We start from the raw sequence: 21636 nt of genomic DNA, 5'->3' as shown, positions 1-21636 counted from the left end.
GCTGGTGGTGTAAGCGTGTGGCGAAAGCGGTCTTAGCACACTTTGGCCCCTTTCCCACGGAGGGGACTCATTGAGATCAGCAGGCCATCTGTCCATTCATCAGAGCAGAGCGGGTGGATAAGCCATCCGTGCCTGATCAGTTTAAGCAGCGTGGACACAGACAGAGCCCGATCCACTCAATTGGCAGCCAGGAGTAAACACTACTAAAAATACTCCTCTTGTCATTTAGACCGGACTGCCCTCCAATCCACTCCACATAGACGGAGAATGGCAGATCCCCCTTGTTTTTTGTTTTTAGCAGGACATTTTGGACCAGAGGTAGATGAGTGTAAACAGACACAAGTCCATTTATACCCGCCCGTCCATAGGGGTGAATAGACCATCCGATTAGGTCGGCCTGAAAAACTGACAGGCAGAGCTGATCAAACCGAACCCTTCATGTGAAGGGGCCATAAGGCCTAATATTGTCATTCAGCGAGCACTTGAATGCCACAACCTAAATAGTAGGGTTGCACCAATACCACTTTTTAAAAGACTGATTACAAGTACCGATACTGGTTCCCCCCCCCCCCCCAAGTACTCGCAGATACCGATTACCAATACTTTTTTTTTTTTTTTTAATTTAACTTTTAAATATTTATTACAATTCTGTTTTTTTTTTTTTTTTTTTTAAATCAGCCCTTGGCAGAGGTTGAAACAGACCCCTGACATCTCACCTTTGAGACAGGGAAAGGGACTGAGGACACAGATTCCCCAGTCCCTTTCTCTGCAGCCTCAGCTGCACTGAAGATGAATGGACAGGAGACAGAGGCTCCTCCCCATTCATAAACACAGTTTACAACGCTCAGTAATGAATGAATGAATGGTCAGTGATCACCGACTCTGTTCAAACAGAAAAGGAAGGAGCCAGTAAATTACGTATTTACCGGCTCCTTCCTCCGCTCTCCATCCTGACAGATCCGGGACGGGGGGGGGTTAGACGACCAGAGGAGGACACAGCGGGACCCTGAAGAGGATACAGAGGACATCAATGTGGCGGTGGGGACAGTTACAAGCACCGATCTCCTGGTGTGGCTTTCAATAAAAGCAGCTGAAAGCTGCTATCAGCTGCATTATTGAAAGCCAAGCAGGGAGATCGGTGCTTGTAACTGTCCCCACCGATCATCTTTGAGGCTGCCCGGGTATCTGATTAAGCATCGGAGCATTTGCACGAGTACAAGTACTGATGCAAATGCTCGGTATCGGTACAACCCTACTGAATAGTAATGTAGCCACCAAGGAAAACCTTTGACTTGTTGCCAACATCCCCAGAATGTGCAATAGCAAATTGGTAACCCCCAAAAATGGGACTTTTACATTCAACAAAAAATTTATAAGCTAGGATAAAATATGCAATGGGGTTGATTTACTAAAACTGGAGAATGAAAAATTTGGTGCATCTGTGCATGGCAGCCAATCAGCTTCTAACTTCAAATTGGTAAATTAAGCTTTGACAAAAAAAACCTGGAAGCCGATTGGTTTCTATGCAGAGCTGCTCCAGATTTTGCATGCCCCAGTTTTAGTAAATCCACCCCAATGTTTATTATACCAAGTTAAAAGCATGGAAACAATCACTACCATCTTGATGGGGAACCCCTGCACTACACATCTGAGACCTTACGCAATATCCTACACTAGACCCCTAGATACAATTGATCCAACTATTGGTTGGTGTGCTGTTGGGTGGTCCCAGTGTGAGACATTTAGAGCCTAGGAGTTGGTTTCTGGAGGTTCACCAACTGGCGATAATGGAGGACAACTCTCAGCTTTTATCCTAAACAGTTGTTTGGTGTCTTGTCCTCCTTGGATGAAGACATTCTGCCATCCTTCCTCTGCTATGCCCCTGATAAAAGAAAGCATTCTCTTCTGAAACGCGTTGGGACAAAGGGGATACTTACACCAATCTCTTGTTGGTTTACAGAGTACTCAACTGGTGTTTATCCATTTTATTGTACCTTTTTGCATTGATTTTTTAAATACTTTTAACTTGTTATAATGAACACTGTATATTTTATCCTAGCTTATAAATCTTTTGTTGCCTGTAAAGTACCACTTTTTGGGGGTTGCCAATTTGCAACCTATCTGAATATTGTTGCTGACCATGCTCATCCCTTGCTGGCCACAATTCAGTATACTGTAGTGTTCTTAATAAAGTGTTTGGCAAACGTATGCATTTCAAAAGTGTGGCCAGCCATGCGGCTGACATTTTGATCTAATTATTAAATTTAATGGAAACTAGTGTACATGCTGAAACAAAATCTTTAATATCACATCTAATAAAGAAAACAATTGCAATTGTCTGCTTTTACCATAATTTTACTCCTTGTTCATTTCACACCACATTTCAACTGGTCCCCCTGTAACAACTGGAGACTGATCCAATCACTGTTTATTTTCTCAGATTTCTCTGCTTCATTTAAAAAAAGGGACACCAACCTCGAATTGTCCTTGCATCAAGCACCTAGAAATATATATTATAGCTTTATACATTTTTATGGATTGTGTACACTTTTTAAGCAAACTTGGAGATCGGGTTTGCTTCCTCTTTCTCTGCTCTTTTCAACACCAATAAAACTTATGGGACCTGACCATAATCACAAGTGTGTCATAGCTCAGCCTGATCCTTGGTCACGTCTTCCAATTTACTGTACTGTGCAGTGATAATCACACCTCGGTAGAAGAACATAAAAGGATTATCATGGTGAGAAGAAAGGGAACTACATATTAGAATGAGCTCTGAAATTTAACTTAAAATACATCCTTGGGGGAAATTAATAATTCAGGAGCAAGTCAGTCCCATCCAGGAGACAGCAGGCTTCAGCTAAGGAGTCGGAGATGTAGTTTCACTTATAACAGCAAATAAATAAGGCTCAAAAAAAGTTAGGCACCAGCTGTATTCTCTTGGAGGAATTTCCTACCTGGTTCTAGGATTTTCCAGCTTGCTTAAAGAAAGTAGTAATAGTCTTGTAACAAGGGTATGCTTCTACACTAATCCCCTAAATATCTACATTAGGCAAATATAAAAGAGGAAAAGAAATAAAAATGAGGCTAAAGTCCCTTTAAGCATTCTATCATGACACACGTTCACAAACAGTCTGTCTGCCGCCTAGGCGGGGCCTACTTGCATACGCACAAGCAGGTGGCAACGCACTTTCCAAATTTCGGGTGCTTTTTTAACTATTTAAACCTGAAGGATCATTTCCCCAGGGACTCTTGTTTTTGCGCGGATGACACTTGTGCACTACAGAGTTAAACTTGGTGGAGAACCGTTTGCCACACTCGTTGCACTGGTGAGGTTTCACTCCATGCACTACGGCGTAATGTCTTGTGACGCTGGACTTATACTTGAACAGTTGATCACAGGCGACACATCGGTAAGGTTTCTCTTCAGCCAGGTTGGGCACTTGGATCGCCGACTGTCCTAAGTCACTGTCATCGTCGTCGGTTATTATGGAAGGCTGGTTGTACGGTCTGTTGTTCGTGCCGCATATAAACCTCTGGCTGATGCTCCAGATGTTCTGGTCGTATCGATATATTTCAGGATGGAGCTTATCCAACAAGGTGGCTTCGGTGCTGAGGGGTCTTACTGTGCCATCTTCCTGTATCTCCTCTGTCATCTCGAACCGCATGGCCTCGCGGTAGAAAGGGCCTCCAAAGGATCGTTCTCTAGCCACATCCATCTTCATGGATTCAGCTACTAAAGAACAAAAAAAAAAAAAAAAAAAAAAAATACATTATATTGGAAAGACTGTGAAATAAAAATAAAACAGATGTGGGGGCAGAAGTTGAGGTCTGCCTTGGGTCAGGAGTTCTTCAGGTGCACAAAAGGAAATCTTTTTAAAAGTAGAACTCCAGGGTTTTTACTGCATGCTCGTTCCAGGTTAGTTACTTAAAGCAATGAAGCCTGAGGACCAGTATGCCAACCAGGAAAACTGAATGTTAAGAATAAGAAGCCCCAATTGTAAAATCTCTTTTACACATAGCTAAAAGTTGGAAAGGCCTAGAGAAAAAAAAAAAACCCTGTATGCAGCAGCCCCCCCAGCAGCTTCTAATATTTAAGCCCCCAATCGATCCAGCAATGTCCACAAGAGCCTTGGCTCTCTGCGGACTTGCACTCCCTTGGCTCCACTGCTGTCAGTCACAGCCATTGAGCCAATCAGGAGAAGTAGGGGGCAGGACCAAGCTGCGGCTCTGTGTGAATGGACACACAGAGGCACAGCTCGGGAGCATGCCTGCTTGAGTGCTCCCAGAGCAAGCTGCTTGCTGGGGGGGGACTGAACAGGAGGGAGGGGCCAGGAGCGTCGGCATGGGACCCGAGAAGAGGAGGATCCAGGCAGGCAAGTATAACATGTTTTTTTTTCTTGAAAAAATAACAAAGACTTTAATATTGCTTTAAAAGGATAAGTTCACATTTCTGAACATGTTGCACCCATATTTAGGGTGTAACACGGTCAGCATCAGACCCCTCTCCCCCCGAATAACCCCCCGCCCCCTCCTTTGTGGCAGCAAGCCAGGGATCTTTTCCCCATACTCGCTACCACAATTCAAAGAGAGCGCGGCTGAGTGGGGCTCCTCCCACATTGCACTGCCACTGATTGACAGATCTCTGTGATACAAAAAAACTACAAGTACCGACAGCCTTTGCAGCTGTCGGCTTGCAGTTCTCAATGAACTACCACGGTGCTGTTGAGCGCTCTGGTAGTTCATTGATTCTTCCTGTCAGTGTTAAACTGCCTGCCTGTATGATGTGCAATGTACAAGGCAGACAGCTTACACTGTCTGCAGGAGACCTGAATAGCATCAGCAATCTGATGAACGCTGGTGCAATACTTTCCATGCTCATAAAACAAAAAATAGTAAATGCACATTTTTTTTTAAGCTGCAAAAAAAATGTGCATTTATTATTATTTGTTAAAAGGTGAACTTATTCTTTAATTGACATGTAAGAGGGTTAATTTGACAAATGAGTTTTATCTGTATAACCTTTAAATGATTCCTATTAATGTTCTCCTCCATCACAGCGTAATGTTTACCAATAGTCTGGTCAGTAAAATGGCGAAATCAACATCTAGAGTTTGGAAACATTTCCACACTGCAAAGCTACAATACATACAAGGCATAATATATACACATTGCATTTCACCTTCCCAGTGTAACAAAATTTAAATTTGTAAAACTACACACCGTTTTTTTTTTTTTTTTCTAAAAAAAAAAAAATTTTTTCAAAGAAAAAAAAAAAAAATTCTCATGGCTTCAAAATTTCTGGAATTTTTACATCTCTACGCAGTACCAGTACACCGGTTGACTTGTTGGCAGAAATGTTTCTATTATCTCACTAGAAATAAGGGAATGAGACTATAAACAGCTACTGGTTACTCCTGCTGACTTACCACTAGCTGTGTCCTCTTCACTGTCTTCCGAGTCACTTTTACCCTTGTCTTCAGATTCATCTTTCTCCTTTTTGTCCTTTTTACTCTTTTCATTGTCCTCATCCTGTTTTGGAGCAGATGAGGCACCAGCTGAGACCTCAGTCGTGGCATCATTTGTGGCATCCGCTGTGTTATCATCCGGGACATCATATGACTCACGCTGCAATTCTCCAGCATGGAGGTCTGGCAGTTCTACAATATGAAAAACAGGAATAATTGAAATAAACTCATTTTAACAGTAAACCTGTGTTCAGTCAAAACCTCACATGACTGCACACTATAAGGCCCGATTCACACTGGTGCGGGAACCACATGTGACACTGCAGCAGTGCAATTTGAGCCGTTCAAAAATCGTGCAGGACCCTTTTTTTGCCGCACCAGAATCAATTTTGTTTACATTTAGTGATCGGCTGTGAAAGGATCACAGCCGATCACGTGGTAAACAGCCGCCGGCCAATGGCTGTTTACCAGCGTCGGTGACGAGCAGTGTTCCAGGGAACATGCTGCCACCGATGTGCATGCGCTGGGCAAAGTGGGACGGTACCATCTGTGATCAGCCGTGACTTCATCACGGCCGAACACGTGGTAAACAGCCATGCCCAAAGGCTGTTCACCCCCCTCGGTGGCGAGCGATGTCTCTGACACGCTGCCACCGAAGGTACAGGGCTGTGCGCACACGATCGCACGCATTCCCTGTTTAAATGGACAGACGTCATATGACGCCCGCCCAGAACGAGAGCCGTATGACGGCCGGCAAGCGGTTAAAAAAAAAAAAAAAAAAGACGCAGCCATGTGGAGCTCCTCCCACCCGGCCGCATCATTTATGGGAAACTACAAGTACCGACAGCCTTTGGTGAAATACCAGGGCGCCGTTGAGTGCTGTGGTAGTCCATTCTTCCTGTCAGGGTGCATCTGCCTTCCCGTATGGAGGTACGAGTAGACAGATACACTGACAGTCTGCAGGAGACCTGCATGGCACTAGTGATCTGCTGATTGCGGGTGCAATGCTTTCCAGGGTCCTAGTAAGAAAAATAATAAATGCACATTTTTTTACCTGCAAAAAAGATGTGCATTTATTTTAAAAAGGTGAATTTATCCTTTGAAACGCATTTAAGCACTTTTTAAGGAATACATATCCGAATTAAATAGGGACCTTTTATAAATGTTTTTTATTTTTACATTCAAAATGTATAAGTTTACAAAATGTACAATTACCCAGGTCAGTATTTTCTGTAATCTCCACTGTATTGCTGGGTGCATCCGTATCCATGATGACATCTTGGTAATCTTCCTTATGCCCTTTGACGTAGTCCCATTCTTCCATAGAGAAATACACGGCAACATCATCACACTTCACAGGTACCTGCAGCATTGTAACGGTGTTGGTGCACAGTAACAGGAATCACATTTGTGGCTTCAAAACCAAAACACAGACAACAAACATATATAACACTCATCACAATGGCTTGTACCAAGTTTTAGTCTCCCCTGTCAGGACGCAGATTAGTGGGAGGGGTGGAGTGACACAGTCAGTGGCTCTCCTGGTCCTGACATCTGTGGGAGAAGCAGGAGATGCGGTGTACCAGACAGAACATATTCCCTGCTCCTGTAGGGATGACTACAGTTGAAGGCGGTGGAAAGCCTTATTTAGGACCCCTGAGAGCCCATGCAGCCTAAGGGCAGGCAGTTGGACAGCACAGGTGTAGTGGATGTAAGGTCCTCTGTGATAAACTTGCAGAAAGTAAAAACAAACTTTCCCAGCCAAACAGTCCCTCTGACCAAGTCCAATGGATGCAAAGCTCCAGGCTCCCTCCAAAAAATTTAAATTCATACAACTACTGTAGCTGCTGACTTTTTTTATAAGGACACTAACCTGTCCAGGGATCCAGCAATGTCCTCACCAGAGCTGATTCAAAGGATTTTGACTTCAACCTGTGTCACACTCTGTATTGTTATGATTTGCCAAAGTCGCCTTGAAGTTACAAGCAGATCGCAATGCAAACTCACAACTTTGGGGTCACAGCAGTGTGAACCGAAGCTTAAGTCCGCCAAAAAAAAAAAAAAAAAGAAGGGGAAAATTTGTCTTTTGTGGGTGGAATGCATCACAAAAGGGTGCTTTGGAGCAAAACATTTGCATGTTTGTTTTGAAAGCAACACTTTTCCGATATGTATTTCACATGGATACTTGCTTGGACTTGATAAACATAACAGAATGCACTAGATGTATACATGTACGTGGCTTTGTTTTACAGCTGTACTTAATTTTTGTGTATTATAGACATAATGTTTGTATGTGCTTTTGATGCATTTAAACTTTCCTTTGTAGTTTCCCTTGTATATGGTATAGGGGAGTATGTTATAAGTAATTAGCACTACACTTGTTACTTTTGTTGTAAAGCTGGTATGATGTACTAGCAGCTCATTTTTGGGAAGAAGTAGAGGGTAGGAGAGTGGAAGTTTCTCACTAGTTGAGAAAAGATTGTCTGGTAGAACTGAACAGAGGTAAACCCAACTAAAGGGTGAAATGGTATACTTACCCCTCCAGATTTTGGATGGATACAGCAGTGTGGAAACTTTTTCTTTACAATGACGTATTTCTGAAACACAGAGTGTGAGATGAGAGTAGAAACATGGTGGAATCTGACAATAATATTTAAAGTGGTTGTAAACCTTTACATAACTATAACATGGAATGACACTTTTAAAGAGTCTGATAAGGGCTGCACACCCCGAAATAATTATTTGAAAAGAAAAATGGAAGTTCCCCGTGGGTTTTTTTTAGCAGCAATTATAAATCAAATAAAGTTTTTATTCAAAAATGATTCATTTTATTTGATAAAAGGCTCTGGACATGAACTATACAAGACACAAGTTTAAAAACATGAGCTCCGGTTTACATAATGCATAACATAGCAAATTGAGGTAACAGATTAGACAGTAAATTTGGCATCATATGAACATTATTATGAGGGTTATGCATACAACGATGCCACCTTAAAACATTGATTGAAGTTATACTATCCGATGACAGAGAAAACCCCAATGCATGTCAACCTTACTGGGTCATGGTCTTCCTCAGGGGGTTGATAATTGATCCTTTCTCTCATGCAATTATAGAGCTAAGTATTAGTACTATAAATTATGTCTTCTATAGGAAACTGGAGATAGTGTTTTAAATAGTTACCCTCTATGTCATGCACTGGTTTATCCGGAGATTTCTTTTAAAAATACAGACAAAAGACAAAAAGGGTTTCCCTCTTATGATTCTGGACTCCGCTGGGACGTCGTCCCTACTCACACTTCAAGGGGAGGCAGGGCCGACCCGTGCGACTTACAGGTGGTCACAAACGGCGTGGCCCCCACCCACAAACGGAGGGAGGAAAATGGAGAAAGGAGACACCTGAAAGTGGTTGTAATAATATAAATTAGAAAGTGCCCATCTATGGTGTCATGATGGTATACAAGATGTTTTAATTTATTTAGAAAAATATTTATCTTAAAATGATTGATGTTAGTATTAATCTACCAATATTTATCTATTAATCTGATTTTCATCTATATCCCAAAGGGGGGGATCCCTCAAGGGGTGTATATATACAGGGCATAAGTATCCCCTTATATTGTGACTAGATTTATACTTAAAACAGAAATATCTATATCAATATTTCTCAATATCTATGTTAGCAAAGATACAAAAATGTGAAAAAAAATGGTGAGGGTGCAAGGTGAAAAAAAAAAAAGGGGGGAAAGTTTTTAAATTGGTGCGAGCATGCGCTGTGAAAAGAAAAATCCAGTGTTGTGACTCCTCAAATTCAGTTATAAAAGAACCAAGTGCATCACCCGTGAGATGTAAAAAGTGAAAAAGTGCATAGAGAGTGAAGGGGTAATGTGCAGGGAAGTGCTGGTGAAGGATATGTATAATTACCTTGGTAAGTATATCCGGCCAACAAAAGTGCCAAAAAGCCAAGAAAACAATAATAGTGCTATTGGTTGAAAAACGGATGGGAGTGAAACCCTAAGCCTGGTTTCACACTTGTGCGGTGCGAATTGAAGCTCAGGTTTCACTGGGGAGATAACAATCTCCTGTTCAACGGATTCATTGCGTTTTTGCTCAGGATTAGAGAGCAGGGAGAGGGGGAGGTGTAGTGAGGAGAAAGAGAAAATCCTTGTTCAGAACGCAATGCATCTGCGAATCAGATGCGTTCCCATAGGAGATAATAGGCTTGTAGTTCGCACCGCAATGCCCAAAAAACGCACACGTTTTTTGTGCAATGCGCAGTGCGAATGCAACGCACATATGTGAACCAGATACATTCATATGAATGTATTTTAAAATGTCCTGCGAATTAGATGCGGTGTAAGCCGCATCTAATTCGCATAGGTGTGAACCCGGGCTAAAGGTTTAGAGTGCTGGAAAATGGGTGAAGTGTGGCAAACATAATAAGGCTATCAGTGTTTAAGTACTGCAAAATTGTGAAAGGATACCAACAAAAAAAGGGGTGCATACCATTTGATCACGATAAGGACCTATACATAGAAGAAAAATCATATAAATGAAAAGGGGAAGTTTTTGTAAACAGGTTTGTAATCCTGCAGCCTATTGTTGTTATATCTCCTTACCTCACAGGTTTGTGTTTTGTCATGCTCTCATTGCAGATCAACTGAGTGATTCCAGCAAGGAGCATCTCTAATTATATTGTCTGGGTAAAGGGGTAATTGCTAACAGGTGTTTTGAATCTCTCCAGCCCATCCCTCAGAAGGAGGGGCCCTGGGAGGCGTAATGCCTCCCTGTTGTGGCCCCCTCGGCGTTCCGGTAAGCCAATGCTCCGGACGCCTCCGTCACCTTCGACGTAATGCCGTGACTGGAGACGAGGAGCGCGCATGCGCAAAGGAGACATTGTCCCGCGCATGCACGCCACCCAAACCCCGAAGGTAAAACACGGAACGCCGCCGGCAGGGTAAGAAGCTCCACCTGATGGTGGATGCCTGGCTAGGGAGACGTGAAACAACTCGTCTCCCCACCCTGCCGGGAAGCCGCCAGATCGAGGACTGGCACCCGGGGTGTGAGGGGAGGACAAAAACAGTGGTCCAGAATCTGGGAAAAGAAAAAATAATAAAGAAATGATTAATGAAAGTATAAAGACATATTCTTAGAAGCTAATATTTATATATTATAGTGTCCAGAGAACAAAGTAAATTGTACAATTATGATACAGTAGTTATTATATTTTACCATGAGCAATAAAGGAGGTACACTGTGGGGACTACAGCTTAGCGAATATATGCTAACTTTGTAGCATACATATAAGAAAAGTATGTGCTAGCATTATAAAATACATACATGGGTCTCAAGGTTTTTCACGGGGAGGAGACCATTGAAAGGGATAGGCAGACAAGTATTCTTAGGGAGACAGTGAGGATTATTAGTACATCTTAGTAATAATTCATTGTATAGATATATTCGAATTGTGAATATACATATCTCCATTATGCAATGTCAGGAAGAGTTGGCATGCACACCAGTGCAAGATTAGATTAACAAGAAAAATCATGCATTACTTCACTTCAAGAGAAAGAATATATTCGGTCTTATTTATATGTTTATAAAGCCTCCACTATTACTCTCCCTATCTTATCTGCATTATCCTCTCAGTTGGTCTTCCCCGAGTTGAACCATTTCAAAAAAGGAGTGTATGAAATGGACTCGTTGAGGCCTGGGAATGTGGTGGCCCCAAGTTTAAAAATCCATTTTTGTTCAATTTGTAGGAGCTTCTTGTTCCAGTCGCCGCCTCTTCCTGGAATATGAATCCTATCTAAGGCGGCGAAGGCAACTTTGGGCATCCTATAATTATGTTTGGTGACCACGTCTTCCTAAGGGAAGGTAGATGTTACCAATTTCCATGTAATAAATGTGTTTAGAAGTTCTACACCAGAATTTCTGCCTGGTTTTGCCTACGTAAAATGTGCCGCACTCACGGGTCATTAAGTATACTACAGCCGAGGTTTGACAGTTTACGAAGTGTTTGGGCTTGAAAACCTGGCCGTTCGGAAGTGTGAATACTTTTTCTCTTCTTATCCATTGACAGTGACTGCAGTATCCACACGGAAAAGTTCTGTATGTAGAGCAGTGTTTCTTATTAGTTTTGCGATATTCGCTTTTCACCAAATTATCTTTTAGGGATGCGGCGCGTCTACATGTGATACAGGGGACTGGGGAGACAAAGTGCTTAACTTTATCGTCGTCTGTGAGGATGGACCAATGTCTAGCAATAATATTGCGAATTTGCTAATGTTGTCGTATCGTATAATGATACGTGAGGGGTCTGCGTCCTTATTTTTTCTTGCTTGTGGTCTAAACAGCAAGGCTTCCCTGGCCTGTGCAATAGCTCGATTGTATGCTTTTCTTTGGCACCGTCGGCTATAACCTCTATCTAATAGTCAGTTTTGGAGCCTTCCAGCCTCGATTTTAAAAAGTGTATCATTTGAACAGTTTCTCCTCAACAGGAGATACTGTCCATATGGAATCGAATTCTTTAGGGGAGTCGGGTGGAAACTGTCCGAGTGCAACACGGTGTTTCACGCTGTGTTTTTTCTATACAATGTGCTGGTTATATTCCCTTGTATATCACATTCAACTTTCACATCTAGAAAAGGTAACAGATCCGACCTCAAAATTCATAGTGAAGTTCAGGATCCAGTCGTTTATGTTCATATGATTGAAAAGCTGCTTCAGCATTTCCTCCGACCCTTCCCAGACGACGAAGATATCATCAATGTACCTGAGTCACGTGGTAACGTGGCTCAGGTACATGGCGAGATCCTCATCGCTGAACAGTGACCGCTCCCACTCCCCCAGATACAGATTGGCGTAGGATGGGGCACAACATGTCCCCATCGCTACGACCTGCACCTGGAGGTAGTGGGAGCCGTCAAAACAAAAGTAGTTGTTATTTAGAATGTGATCCAGACCTCTCAAGATGAAATCATTCAAGGCCCTATCATACCGTGATCCTTGTTGTAGTACCTTGTAAATGGCCTGAGGCCCATGTGGGATTGAGCAATATAGGGCTTCGACATCTTTTGTGACCAAAATTTAATTTTCAGAAAGTTTAAGTTCGTTTATCATTTGCAAAAAATGGATAGTATCCTTTGTGAATGAAGGTAATGCTGCTACGAAAGGCTGAAGGTACGAGTCGATTACCCTACTCAGGTTTTCAGAGATCCCACCGTTGCCTGAGATGATTGGTCGCCCTGTAATTTGGGTGGAACTTTTATGTATTTTTGGGAGACTGTAAAAAGTAGGTGTACGGACGGGGATGTTTGGTCTTAATGAAATCGTTTAAGCCTTTATTAATTGTGCCATCACGGTATGCCTGATCGATTAAATTATAGAAGGCTTGATTTGATTTTATAATGTGTCTAGTATGGATGGTCTTATATCATTCTTTGTTATTCAAGATGTTACGACACATTGTTCTGTACATTTTGTTGTCCATTAGGACAACATTGCCCCCTTTGTCCGATGGCTTTATAATAATTGAGTGATTACGTAGGGATTCCAATGCTTTACTTTCTTCAGCCGATACATTTTGTGGAGTATGGGCACTGCAGGGTATTTTAGCAATGTCCTTAAGTGTCTTTTTGATGAAGGTAGCTACGCTTGGATTGGTTTGTAATTATGGAAATTTAGTAGACGGTGTTCCTCCTACATAAGCTGTAGCTGTATCCGCAGTCTTCTCTTCTCTACAGCCAAAGTACAGTTTTTTTAAATGTTGTCTGAGTTCAGGAAAAAAAAAAAAAAAAAAAGGGGGGGAGGAGAGCTGAAGTTACATTCTGCAGAGCTCAGTGAGAAAAGCGGACAGCTGATTGGAAGGAAGGGACACACCCCCTTCATACAGCACACAGGAACAGAGCTGAGGCTGTCAATCAGGCTCCCCTGTCACCATCTTTTCTCTTGCTGTCAAACTTGTCAGAAGTGATTCATGCTGATAGCAGAGGAAAGAAGCAGCAGACAGAAATGACACTTAGTGCTCTGGATTGAGACAAGCACACATTATAGAGGGATATGCTTTGTTCATATTTCATGTATGAGGTTTACAACCACTTTAATGCAGTTCAGCTGTTAGGATGTAACTTAGGATGTAAGTCAGAGCATGAACGGACACGAACGGGCTCTTATTAAAGTTCCACAACAATCTAACAATTGCTTTGTATAAACTAACTGCTGCGTTAAAAAAAAAAAAAAAAAAAAAAAAGGAAGAACCCGGGGGGGGGGGGGGTACTGTCAAGATGGCTGGACGTGCTTGAGAGAAGCTCCGTTAGCTACCCACAGTATCCGTCGCAATCCTGTATATTCCTAGCGACATTTTGCTCTCCTAATCAGCCTGCTGCAGTGTGCTGACATCCTGAGAGCACCATGAGCAAAGGTGGTTCATCCGCAGCTGCGGATCAGCTAAAGGAGTATGCCCGCTCTGAAAGATGGCGCCTGCAGTCCTCCTCACACGAGGAGCACCGGAACAGCTGCCTTGGACACTCCTAAAGGCCTGGACAAGCAGGCTAAGCTTACCTTGGAGCAAGTTAATACTCAACTCCTAAGTGCTATTACCGCCTCCAACACCTCTCTCACAGGAAAGATGGAGGAGATCAGGTTGGTCAAAGGGCTGCTGCGCCATGACATGCAGCGTGTCAGAGAGCGGGTGTCCAAAACCCAAAACTGAGCATAGAATCTCTACCCTGGAGGATGACTTTGCCCCTGTCCCTAATAGGGTGGTTGCAGAAGAAAAAAAAAAAACCATCCTTCTGGTGCCAAAAAGCAGATGACCTAGAAAATCGTCTCAGAAGGAACAATATACGAATAGTGGGCCTACCAGAGAAGGCTGGAGGGGCAGAAACCTGGGGAATTTGTTGAGGCCTGGCTGAAAACCATGTTCCGAGGCCCAGTCCTATGTTCGCGGTGGAAAGAGCGCACAGGGTTCCAGCAAAACCTCCCCCGCCAGGCACTGCACTGAGGCCACTACTTGCTAGGATGCTGAATTGTAGAGATCGAAATCTCCTTCGCAAGGCTAGACAAAAGGCACAGATCCGATTTGACAACACACAGATATCAATAATTTTCCAGATTTCTCTGCAGAGCTACAAAAGCAAAGAGCCTCCTTCACTGACATCAAGAGGAAGATGAGGGAGAAGGGAATCATCTATTCCATGTCCTTCCCAGCTCGCTTGAGAGTGATTGACAGCGGTAAGGTCCTCTTCTTTACCACCACTGATGCTGCCCATGACTGGTATACCATGAAGAATCATCCATCGTGAATGTTTTGCAGTTGGTGCTACCAGTTTGCCTTAGTTGTTCCATACTAAGTGCCTGGCATTAATGCCGCAACGGTTATGATCCACACTATATCTACTCTTTAAGCTTGTGCCTTTGTGCCTCGGCAGCAAAAGATGAATGTTACACCGGTTATGATCTCACGGTTAGTGACAGTACACTGTAAATTGAGATCTCTAGCTGAGGCAGAGACAGACCACCTTTTTGGTTTTGAACTTTCCTTTTTCCTTTCTCACTTTCTGAGTTTCAGCACTTTGCAGTGGGAATGCTTGTGTTCTGGCATCATCTACTGGACTCAGCTATAACTATACCATCCCAGAGGGAGAATTCTGGACTGCATCTTCTGTACCCTCTACTGGAGAATGGCGATAATAGTAACAGTGATCTCTGGGGTTTTTTTTTTTTTTTTTTTAGTTTTTTATTGCACTACTGCTTACAACGGAACTCTGTTTTTAAGTCTCTTGAACATTATATGCACTATTCACATGGGAGCATATGGTTGGTTGGCGTTTCCACGTATTGCCCACACATCTGCTGATGTAATGTGCGGGTTATGCCCCGTTTAAAATTTCTTATGTACCAATTCTTGTTCTGCTATCAAAACTTTCAGTTATTCAGTTGCATATAGTTTGGTAAAGGACATATGCCAGTTGCTTTCTTTGTACACACGTCACATCCAGTCCACAGTGTTGGGTATGGGGCTTGTATCTGACAGGCCTCCTAACTTGGTTCAAATACAGTATCTCACAAAAGTGAGTACACCCCTCACATTTTTGTAAATATTTTATTATATCTTTTCATGTGACAACACCGAAGAAATGACACTTTGCTACAATGTAAAGTAGTGAGTGTTCAGCTTGTATAACAGTGTAAATTTGCTGTCCCCTCAAAATAACTCAACACACAGCCATTAATGTCTAAACCACTGCCAACAAACTCTGAGATTACAGAAGATGATATCAGAGAAGCAGCGGTAAAAAAAAAAAAAAAAAAGCATGCCAAATTACGTAGAGGGGTTGGGGGAGGAGAACTTAAAGCAAAACTTCCCTTTTTGGGTAAAGTTACGCTCTAATTCAAAAACCTGGTGCTTAGCAGTGCAAAAAAAGAATAGAGGAAATACAGTACATCTGGAAAGTATTCACAGCTCTTCACTTTTTCCACATTGTGTTATGTTACAGCCTTATTCCAAAATTGATTAAATTCATAATTTTCCTCAAAATTCTACAAACAATACCCCATGATGAAAACATGAAAGAAGTTTGCTTGAAATCTCTACAAGAAAAAAAAAATCTTTGCTTTGCTCAATACTTTGTTGAAGCAGCTTTGGCACCAATTACAGCCTCAAAATTTTTTGAGTATGATGCTACAAGCTTGACACCTATTTTTTGGGCAGTTTCTCCCATTCTTCTTTACAGGAACTCTCAAGGCTGTAACATAACAAAATGTGGAAAAAGTGAAGCGCTGTGAATACTTTCCAGATGCACTGTGGTGTATTGTAACAACACATTACAAATGCCCCAATACAACAAAGATCAGCTCTAACGCATTCAAAATGATATATTAAAAAAAAAAAAAAAAAAAAAAAAAAAAAAAAAAAAAAGATTTCTATCATGGTGATGTTTTTTATGTATATCTGAAAAACATTTGTAAGACAATACATTTCCTTCAACCACCTTCAATGTAGTCCAGAGTGAAGCTCACCTCTCCTGTCAGCAGGTAGATAATTTCTAAAGCGTGGTTCAGGATCTTCTCGGATATCTGTTCCTTGGTGTGGCCCATTGTCATAGCTGAGGATGCCAAAGTGTCCAACATGGTAACAACTGAAATCTGCCAAAACAAAAGTATGTATACATATTAGAGATTCCTGGAAGGCAGGTGATGGTGTACATAGATAGGTGACACACAGAACAAGTTTCCAGTCTGATTGGTTTGATGAGAAATCTTGGTACTCATGCAGTAAAAAAAAGCATCACTCCATTTCAGAAGAGTAAGTGACCGACACTTTTACAATAACAGGGCTTATCTAGTACATTATATATATCGTTGGGCTATGAAAGACTTTGACAATAACGGCCCCTTCTTACACTTTGTCATTAAGGTGCTTTGGAAGTAAAGCTCACATTACATATGGTAACACATTGCTCTGCCATATATTCTGATGGGCACCCTAAAGCACCAAGGCAACACAGTTCTGACAGGCACTTGCTGTGCGTTGTGGTGCACTGCATGGGAAACAAAATGCTTCATGTACTTTTTCCCATAATGGTGCAATGACAGCCCATTTGATTAAAATGAACACTAATGCAATGCACTAGGATGCCAATGTCTGAGTGGGCCCTACAAAAGATGTGACTTTCAACAAGAGTGTCTTTCACATGGTAGAGTAAGCAAAGTGCAAATGGTAAACTAAATATAAAATATCAGGTATACTCTTACACTGCCACTAGATACCCCAGTGACAGGGAGCTTTCTCTATAATCTCTATAGGATGCCCCATCCTTCCGTTTTTGGGTCTAGAGCTCTACCAACATGGCTCTCATTGAATAACCCAGGAAAGTTGCCACCTCTTCCCTTGGAGCCCTGGTTCACACTGATTTGCTGTGTTTCCCCACATCGCACTGCATAGCAATCGCACGGTGTCAATGCAATCTGCTGTGGGTGTCAATGTTAGATTAAGGACAACCCGAAACAGATCACGAAACGCAGTGTGATTGCCAGAATCGCATGCAATGCAAGTCAGGTGCGGGAAAAAAAAAAAAAAAAAAAAAAAAAAAAAAAGAGTCCTGCACCATTTTGTGCCGACGTGATTTGAGCCATTCAAATATGTGTTCAGTTTTAGCAGGGTTCACATTTGTGCGGTGTGGAACACTGCATGTGATTCGCACTGGAATCGCATCGCACAAGTGTGAACAAAGCTAAAACTGATCACACTTTTTAATTACACAGGTTCTGTGGCTGATTAAGGTAGTAATTAAACTCACATTGTGCCTTATCTGTATTAAAATGATAATAAAGGCAACTTTTTTTATTTTTAATAACAAACATGTTATGCTTACCTGCTCTGTGTGGTGGTTTTGCACAGAGCAGCCCAGATCCTCCTCTTCTCAAGTCCCCCGCCAGCACTCTGGACCCTAGTGCCCCCAGAGCAAGCAGCTTGCTCTGGGGGCACTTAAGCAGGCTTGCTCTTCGAACTGCTGCTCTGTGTTTCCGATCACACACACACAGCCGCCGCCCCTTTCTGGCTCACCGGCTCTGATTGAAAGCAGCGGGAGCCAATGGCTTCCAATGCAGTCTCAGCCAATGAGGAGGGAGAATCCTCGGAGAGCCGAGACTCTTGTGCATATCGCTTGATCAGGTTCAGGTAAGGTAAAAAACCTTTTGCCTTAAGAACCACTTTAAGTAAGCCTTAGAACTTGTGTAATATGTGTTTTAAAAGGGATGAGGTGGCAACTGTACAAGCCAGGACAAGGATATCTGACTTTCAATAACCGTGGCTTTGTTCAAGATATGTGAAATACTAGAAGCACACTGCCAGGCAACCAGCATTTGTAGATACCAGACAGCAAATGAAGGCCCCCAGATTTCACTAATGACAAGTGCACTTTAAGGCTGGGTTCACAATAGGGATGCACTGATACCACTTTTTTTAAGACCGAGTTCAAGTACTGATGCTTTTTTTTTTCTAAGTACTCACAGATACCGATTACCAATTCTTTTGTCATGTGATAGTGACAACAATGTGCAGCACTGATGACATGTGGACTGTGTCAGTTTTCTAGTTTTATTTACAATTTTTATTTACAATGGGGGGAGGGGCCTTGGTGAGATGTCAGGGGTCTTAACAGACCTGACATCTCCCTTTTGAGACAGGGAAAGGGACTGAGGACACCGATTCCCCAGTCCCTTTCTCTGCAGCCTCAGCTGCACTGGAGATGAATGGACAGGAGATAGACGCTCCTCTCCATGCAAAAACTGAAGCATCGTAAACAGTTCATGATGCTCGGTTACGAATGGGCAGAGTCAGTGATCACTGACTGTCATTGGGAAAAGGAAGGAGCCGGTAAATGACAGATTTGTCAGCTCCTTCCACCACTCTCCATCCTGACAGATCGAGGACAAAGGCGGTGGAGGGGGACCAGAGAAGCCTGGAGGAAAAACACAGAGAGGGACTGGAGGAGGATACGGGCACAGTCAGGGGTGATCGGTGCGGCGGTGGGGGGAGTTAAAAGAACCTGAAATAGGACCTGATATGGTGAACAGGGACGCACTGGACCCCTGCTGTGAGCACTCCGTGGTTCAGTGTGAACTAGGGTTGCACCAATACTAGTATCAGTACCGATACCGAACATTTGCCTGAGTACTTGTACTCGGGCAAATGCGCCGATGCTCGATCCGATACCTGGGCAGTCAGGGGTGATCAGTGGGGGGAGTTACAAGCACCGATCTCCTTGTATAGATTTCAATAAACAGCAGCAAGCCGCAGGAGGGAGAGGAGGAGAAGCGGCTGTCACACAGCTGCGCTTGGTAGCCAATCAAGCTTCTGACTTCAGCTTGTTCAATTAAGCTTTGGCAATAAGCCCCCCATTTACATTGGCGCCATTTGACATGTCAAATCGAATGCCAAGCTGCAGCCTATTGCTGGCAATGGCACTGTCCCAATCAGCGCAACGCCGACTTTGCGGCACCGCACCAATTTCCAAAAGTAGTTCCTGCACTACTTTTGGTGACTTTGGGGGTGATTTCAATGGACATCTCTGCAGGAACCCGCACAGATGTCTTTCAAATCTCCCCTGATCTCGCACGATTTCAAACCTGCGTTCAGCGTGAACCTGGCTATAACCTGGAAGCTGATTGGTTTCCATGGCAGAGCTGCACCAGATTTTGCACTCTCCAGTTGTAGTGAATCCCCCCCACCCTCTATATTTGGCCTGCTGACAATCATCAGACTGAAAGAAAAGACAAATTTTTGTCTTGTCACCAAAAAAAAAAAAAAAAATTGAATGGAGGGAAAATCTTCCAATGGGGACACTAGTTCTAGTGACAACCAGGGATTATATCATTTTGGAGAGATTTCTTCTCACTTCCTGTTTTGGCTATGGGACAGGAAGTGAAATCCCCCCAATGGGACACAGATGGCAGATAACACCAAACAGGGGTTCTAACCCTTCCTTGCTCTATCCAAAACAAGGAAAAAAAAAAAAAACGGTTTTGCCCATAGTTCTACGTTGGAAGTGTCTCTAAAGGCAAAACTTTTAATTTTGGACAAAGTGGAGAGGGATTAGAATCCCTGTCAGTTTTTATTGCTGTCTGTATCCCCATAAGAGAGAATCACCCTCTCCAATTGTTCTGTTTACCATTATCATTGAAGGTGAAAGTAAAGAAAATCCCAATTGTTTGGGTTGTCCCCAGATAAGTAATAAAGGAGACATCTTCCAATGGGGACACTAGTTCTGGTGAAAGGGATTTCCTCTCACATCCTGTTTTGGCTATGGGACAGGAAGTGAAGGGAAATCTCCCCAATGGGACAGAGATGGCAGATAACACCTGACGGGTTTATAAGCGTCCCTTATGCTGGCCATACACAGTTAGAAAATCATTCGTCAAAAACATTCAGAATTAAAAAAAAAAATTCTGTCGAACGTGCATGTGATAATGTCATCGCTGTATCAATAGATGATGTCGCCCAATTATCGATTGATCACAACATAAAACAGTAAAATTTTCCTCAATTGATGATACGATCGGCAGAAACGATGACCTTTGGGAATCCTCCCTCTTAAACCCGTCATGGATCGTTGTGGTGCAGGACGGCACATCCGTCATCGGAGGGGTGGTTACATTGTGCTGGCACAGTCATGGATTGGGGTCCAGCTATGGAATGTGAAGAGGAAGATAACGATCGCTATGCTGGTAATAATGGCTCTGGATAAAGGAGGCAACAAAAAAAGATCTTCCTGTTTGTTGCTTGTTGGAATTGACTTCTGCGGTTACACCTGAACACACGCTGGCGGTTTTTCAAACTATTTTCAATCGATTACACTACTAATCTTTCGAAAAACAATCGTTTTTGAAAAAAAATAAAAATAAATCTGACATCTTGTTTTTTTTTGGCACAAAATTTGCATCTCCATAAATGGAAATTGGCTCACTAATGTTTCCAAAGATCGAGCGTATCGAACGCTTTCCCTATCCGTGTATGGCCAGCATTAGTCTGTATTTGTATAATAAGGAGACCTGTGATGAGTGGAATACATAGGCAGACACTGCTGGCTCTATCACTTCCTTATCACTGGCCCAGAGCTCCTCCTCCTAATGCCTTCACTTGCTGCATGCTTGTTCTATGGCATTGCAGGTTCCTCCCTCCATAGGTCCCCCCCTGGCACTGTTCTACTGGGAGTCAGCCTATGGCTTGTCCCTGTTCTTATCCTGCTGCAGGCCCTGTCTGGCTGTGTGCTCTGCCCTGCTGGGACTTGTAGTCCCACAACTGCTGTAGAGCCCCTGGCAGCTCTGTGTGACCTCCTCCCCTCCTCCTCCTCCCCGCTGCCCTCCGTCCCACACCTTCCCTTCTCCTCACAATTGATAGACGCCGCACAAATGAGGGCTCTCACCTTCCTTGGAAACGGCCTCGCTGCTGATTGGCTCCGCCGCCGTCACGTGACCTCAGCGGCAAAGGTCTCCGGTGGTTGTCGTCTGTAGAGCGACATCTCTAGCAGCTGGCAAATCACAGCGCAGAACCCGTTCTACCAATGGGAAGTGCGGCTGTTGTGTTGATATGCATAACCCCGCCCTTAATAGAGTATTAGAACGTCCCTTCTTCGGTTGGAAGCGCCAATCGGGAGTTGA

The 21636-nt window shown here is 43.0% G+C and overlaps 1 protein-coding gene across 2 annotated transcripts; it reads right to left on the bottom strand.

Annotated features, from left to right (window-relative positions):
- Nucleotides 1-2280: 2280 nt before the first annotated feature.
- LOC141107827 (uncharacterized) lies at nt 2281-21542 on the bottom strand. 2 transcript variants are annotated; one of them, XM_073598822.1, is made up of 6 exons: nt 21402-21542; nt 16495-16620; nt 8006-8065; nt 6684-6831; nt 5430-5660; nt 2281-3736 (listed from the first exon to the last, which is right to left on the bottom strand). In XM_073598822.1, exons 2-6 carry the CDS (start codon nt 16603-16605, stop codon nt 3213-3215), a joined length of 1074 nt encoding a protein of 357 aa, XP_073454923.1. In that variant the 5' UTR covers nt 16606-16620; nt 21402-21542; the 3' UTR covers nt 2281-3212. The 2 variants fall into 2 exon arrangements, with proteins under 2 accessions (XP_073454923.1, XP_073454924.1); XM_073598823.1 differs by having other exon boundaries at nt 21368-21414.
- Between the last annotated feature and the right edge of the window lie 94 nt (nt 21543-21636).

This window comes from Aquarana catesbeiana, linkage group LG09, assembly GCF_042186555.1.
Source record: "Aquarana catesbeiana isolate 2022-GZ linkage group LG09, ASM4218655v1, whole genome shotgun sequence".
Taxonomy (NCBI): Eukaryota; Metazoa; Chordata; class Amphibia; order Anura; family Ranidae; genus Aquarana; species Aquarana catesbeiana.
The sequence above is the reverse complement of the archived record's forward strand: the minus strand, read 5'-3'. Positions and strand labels throughout refer to the sequence as shown.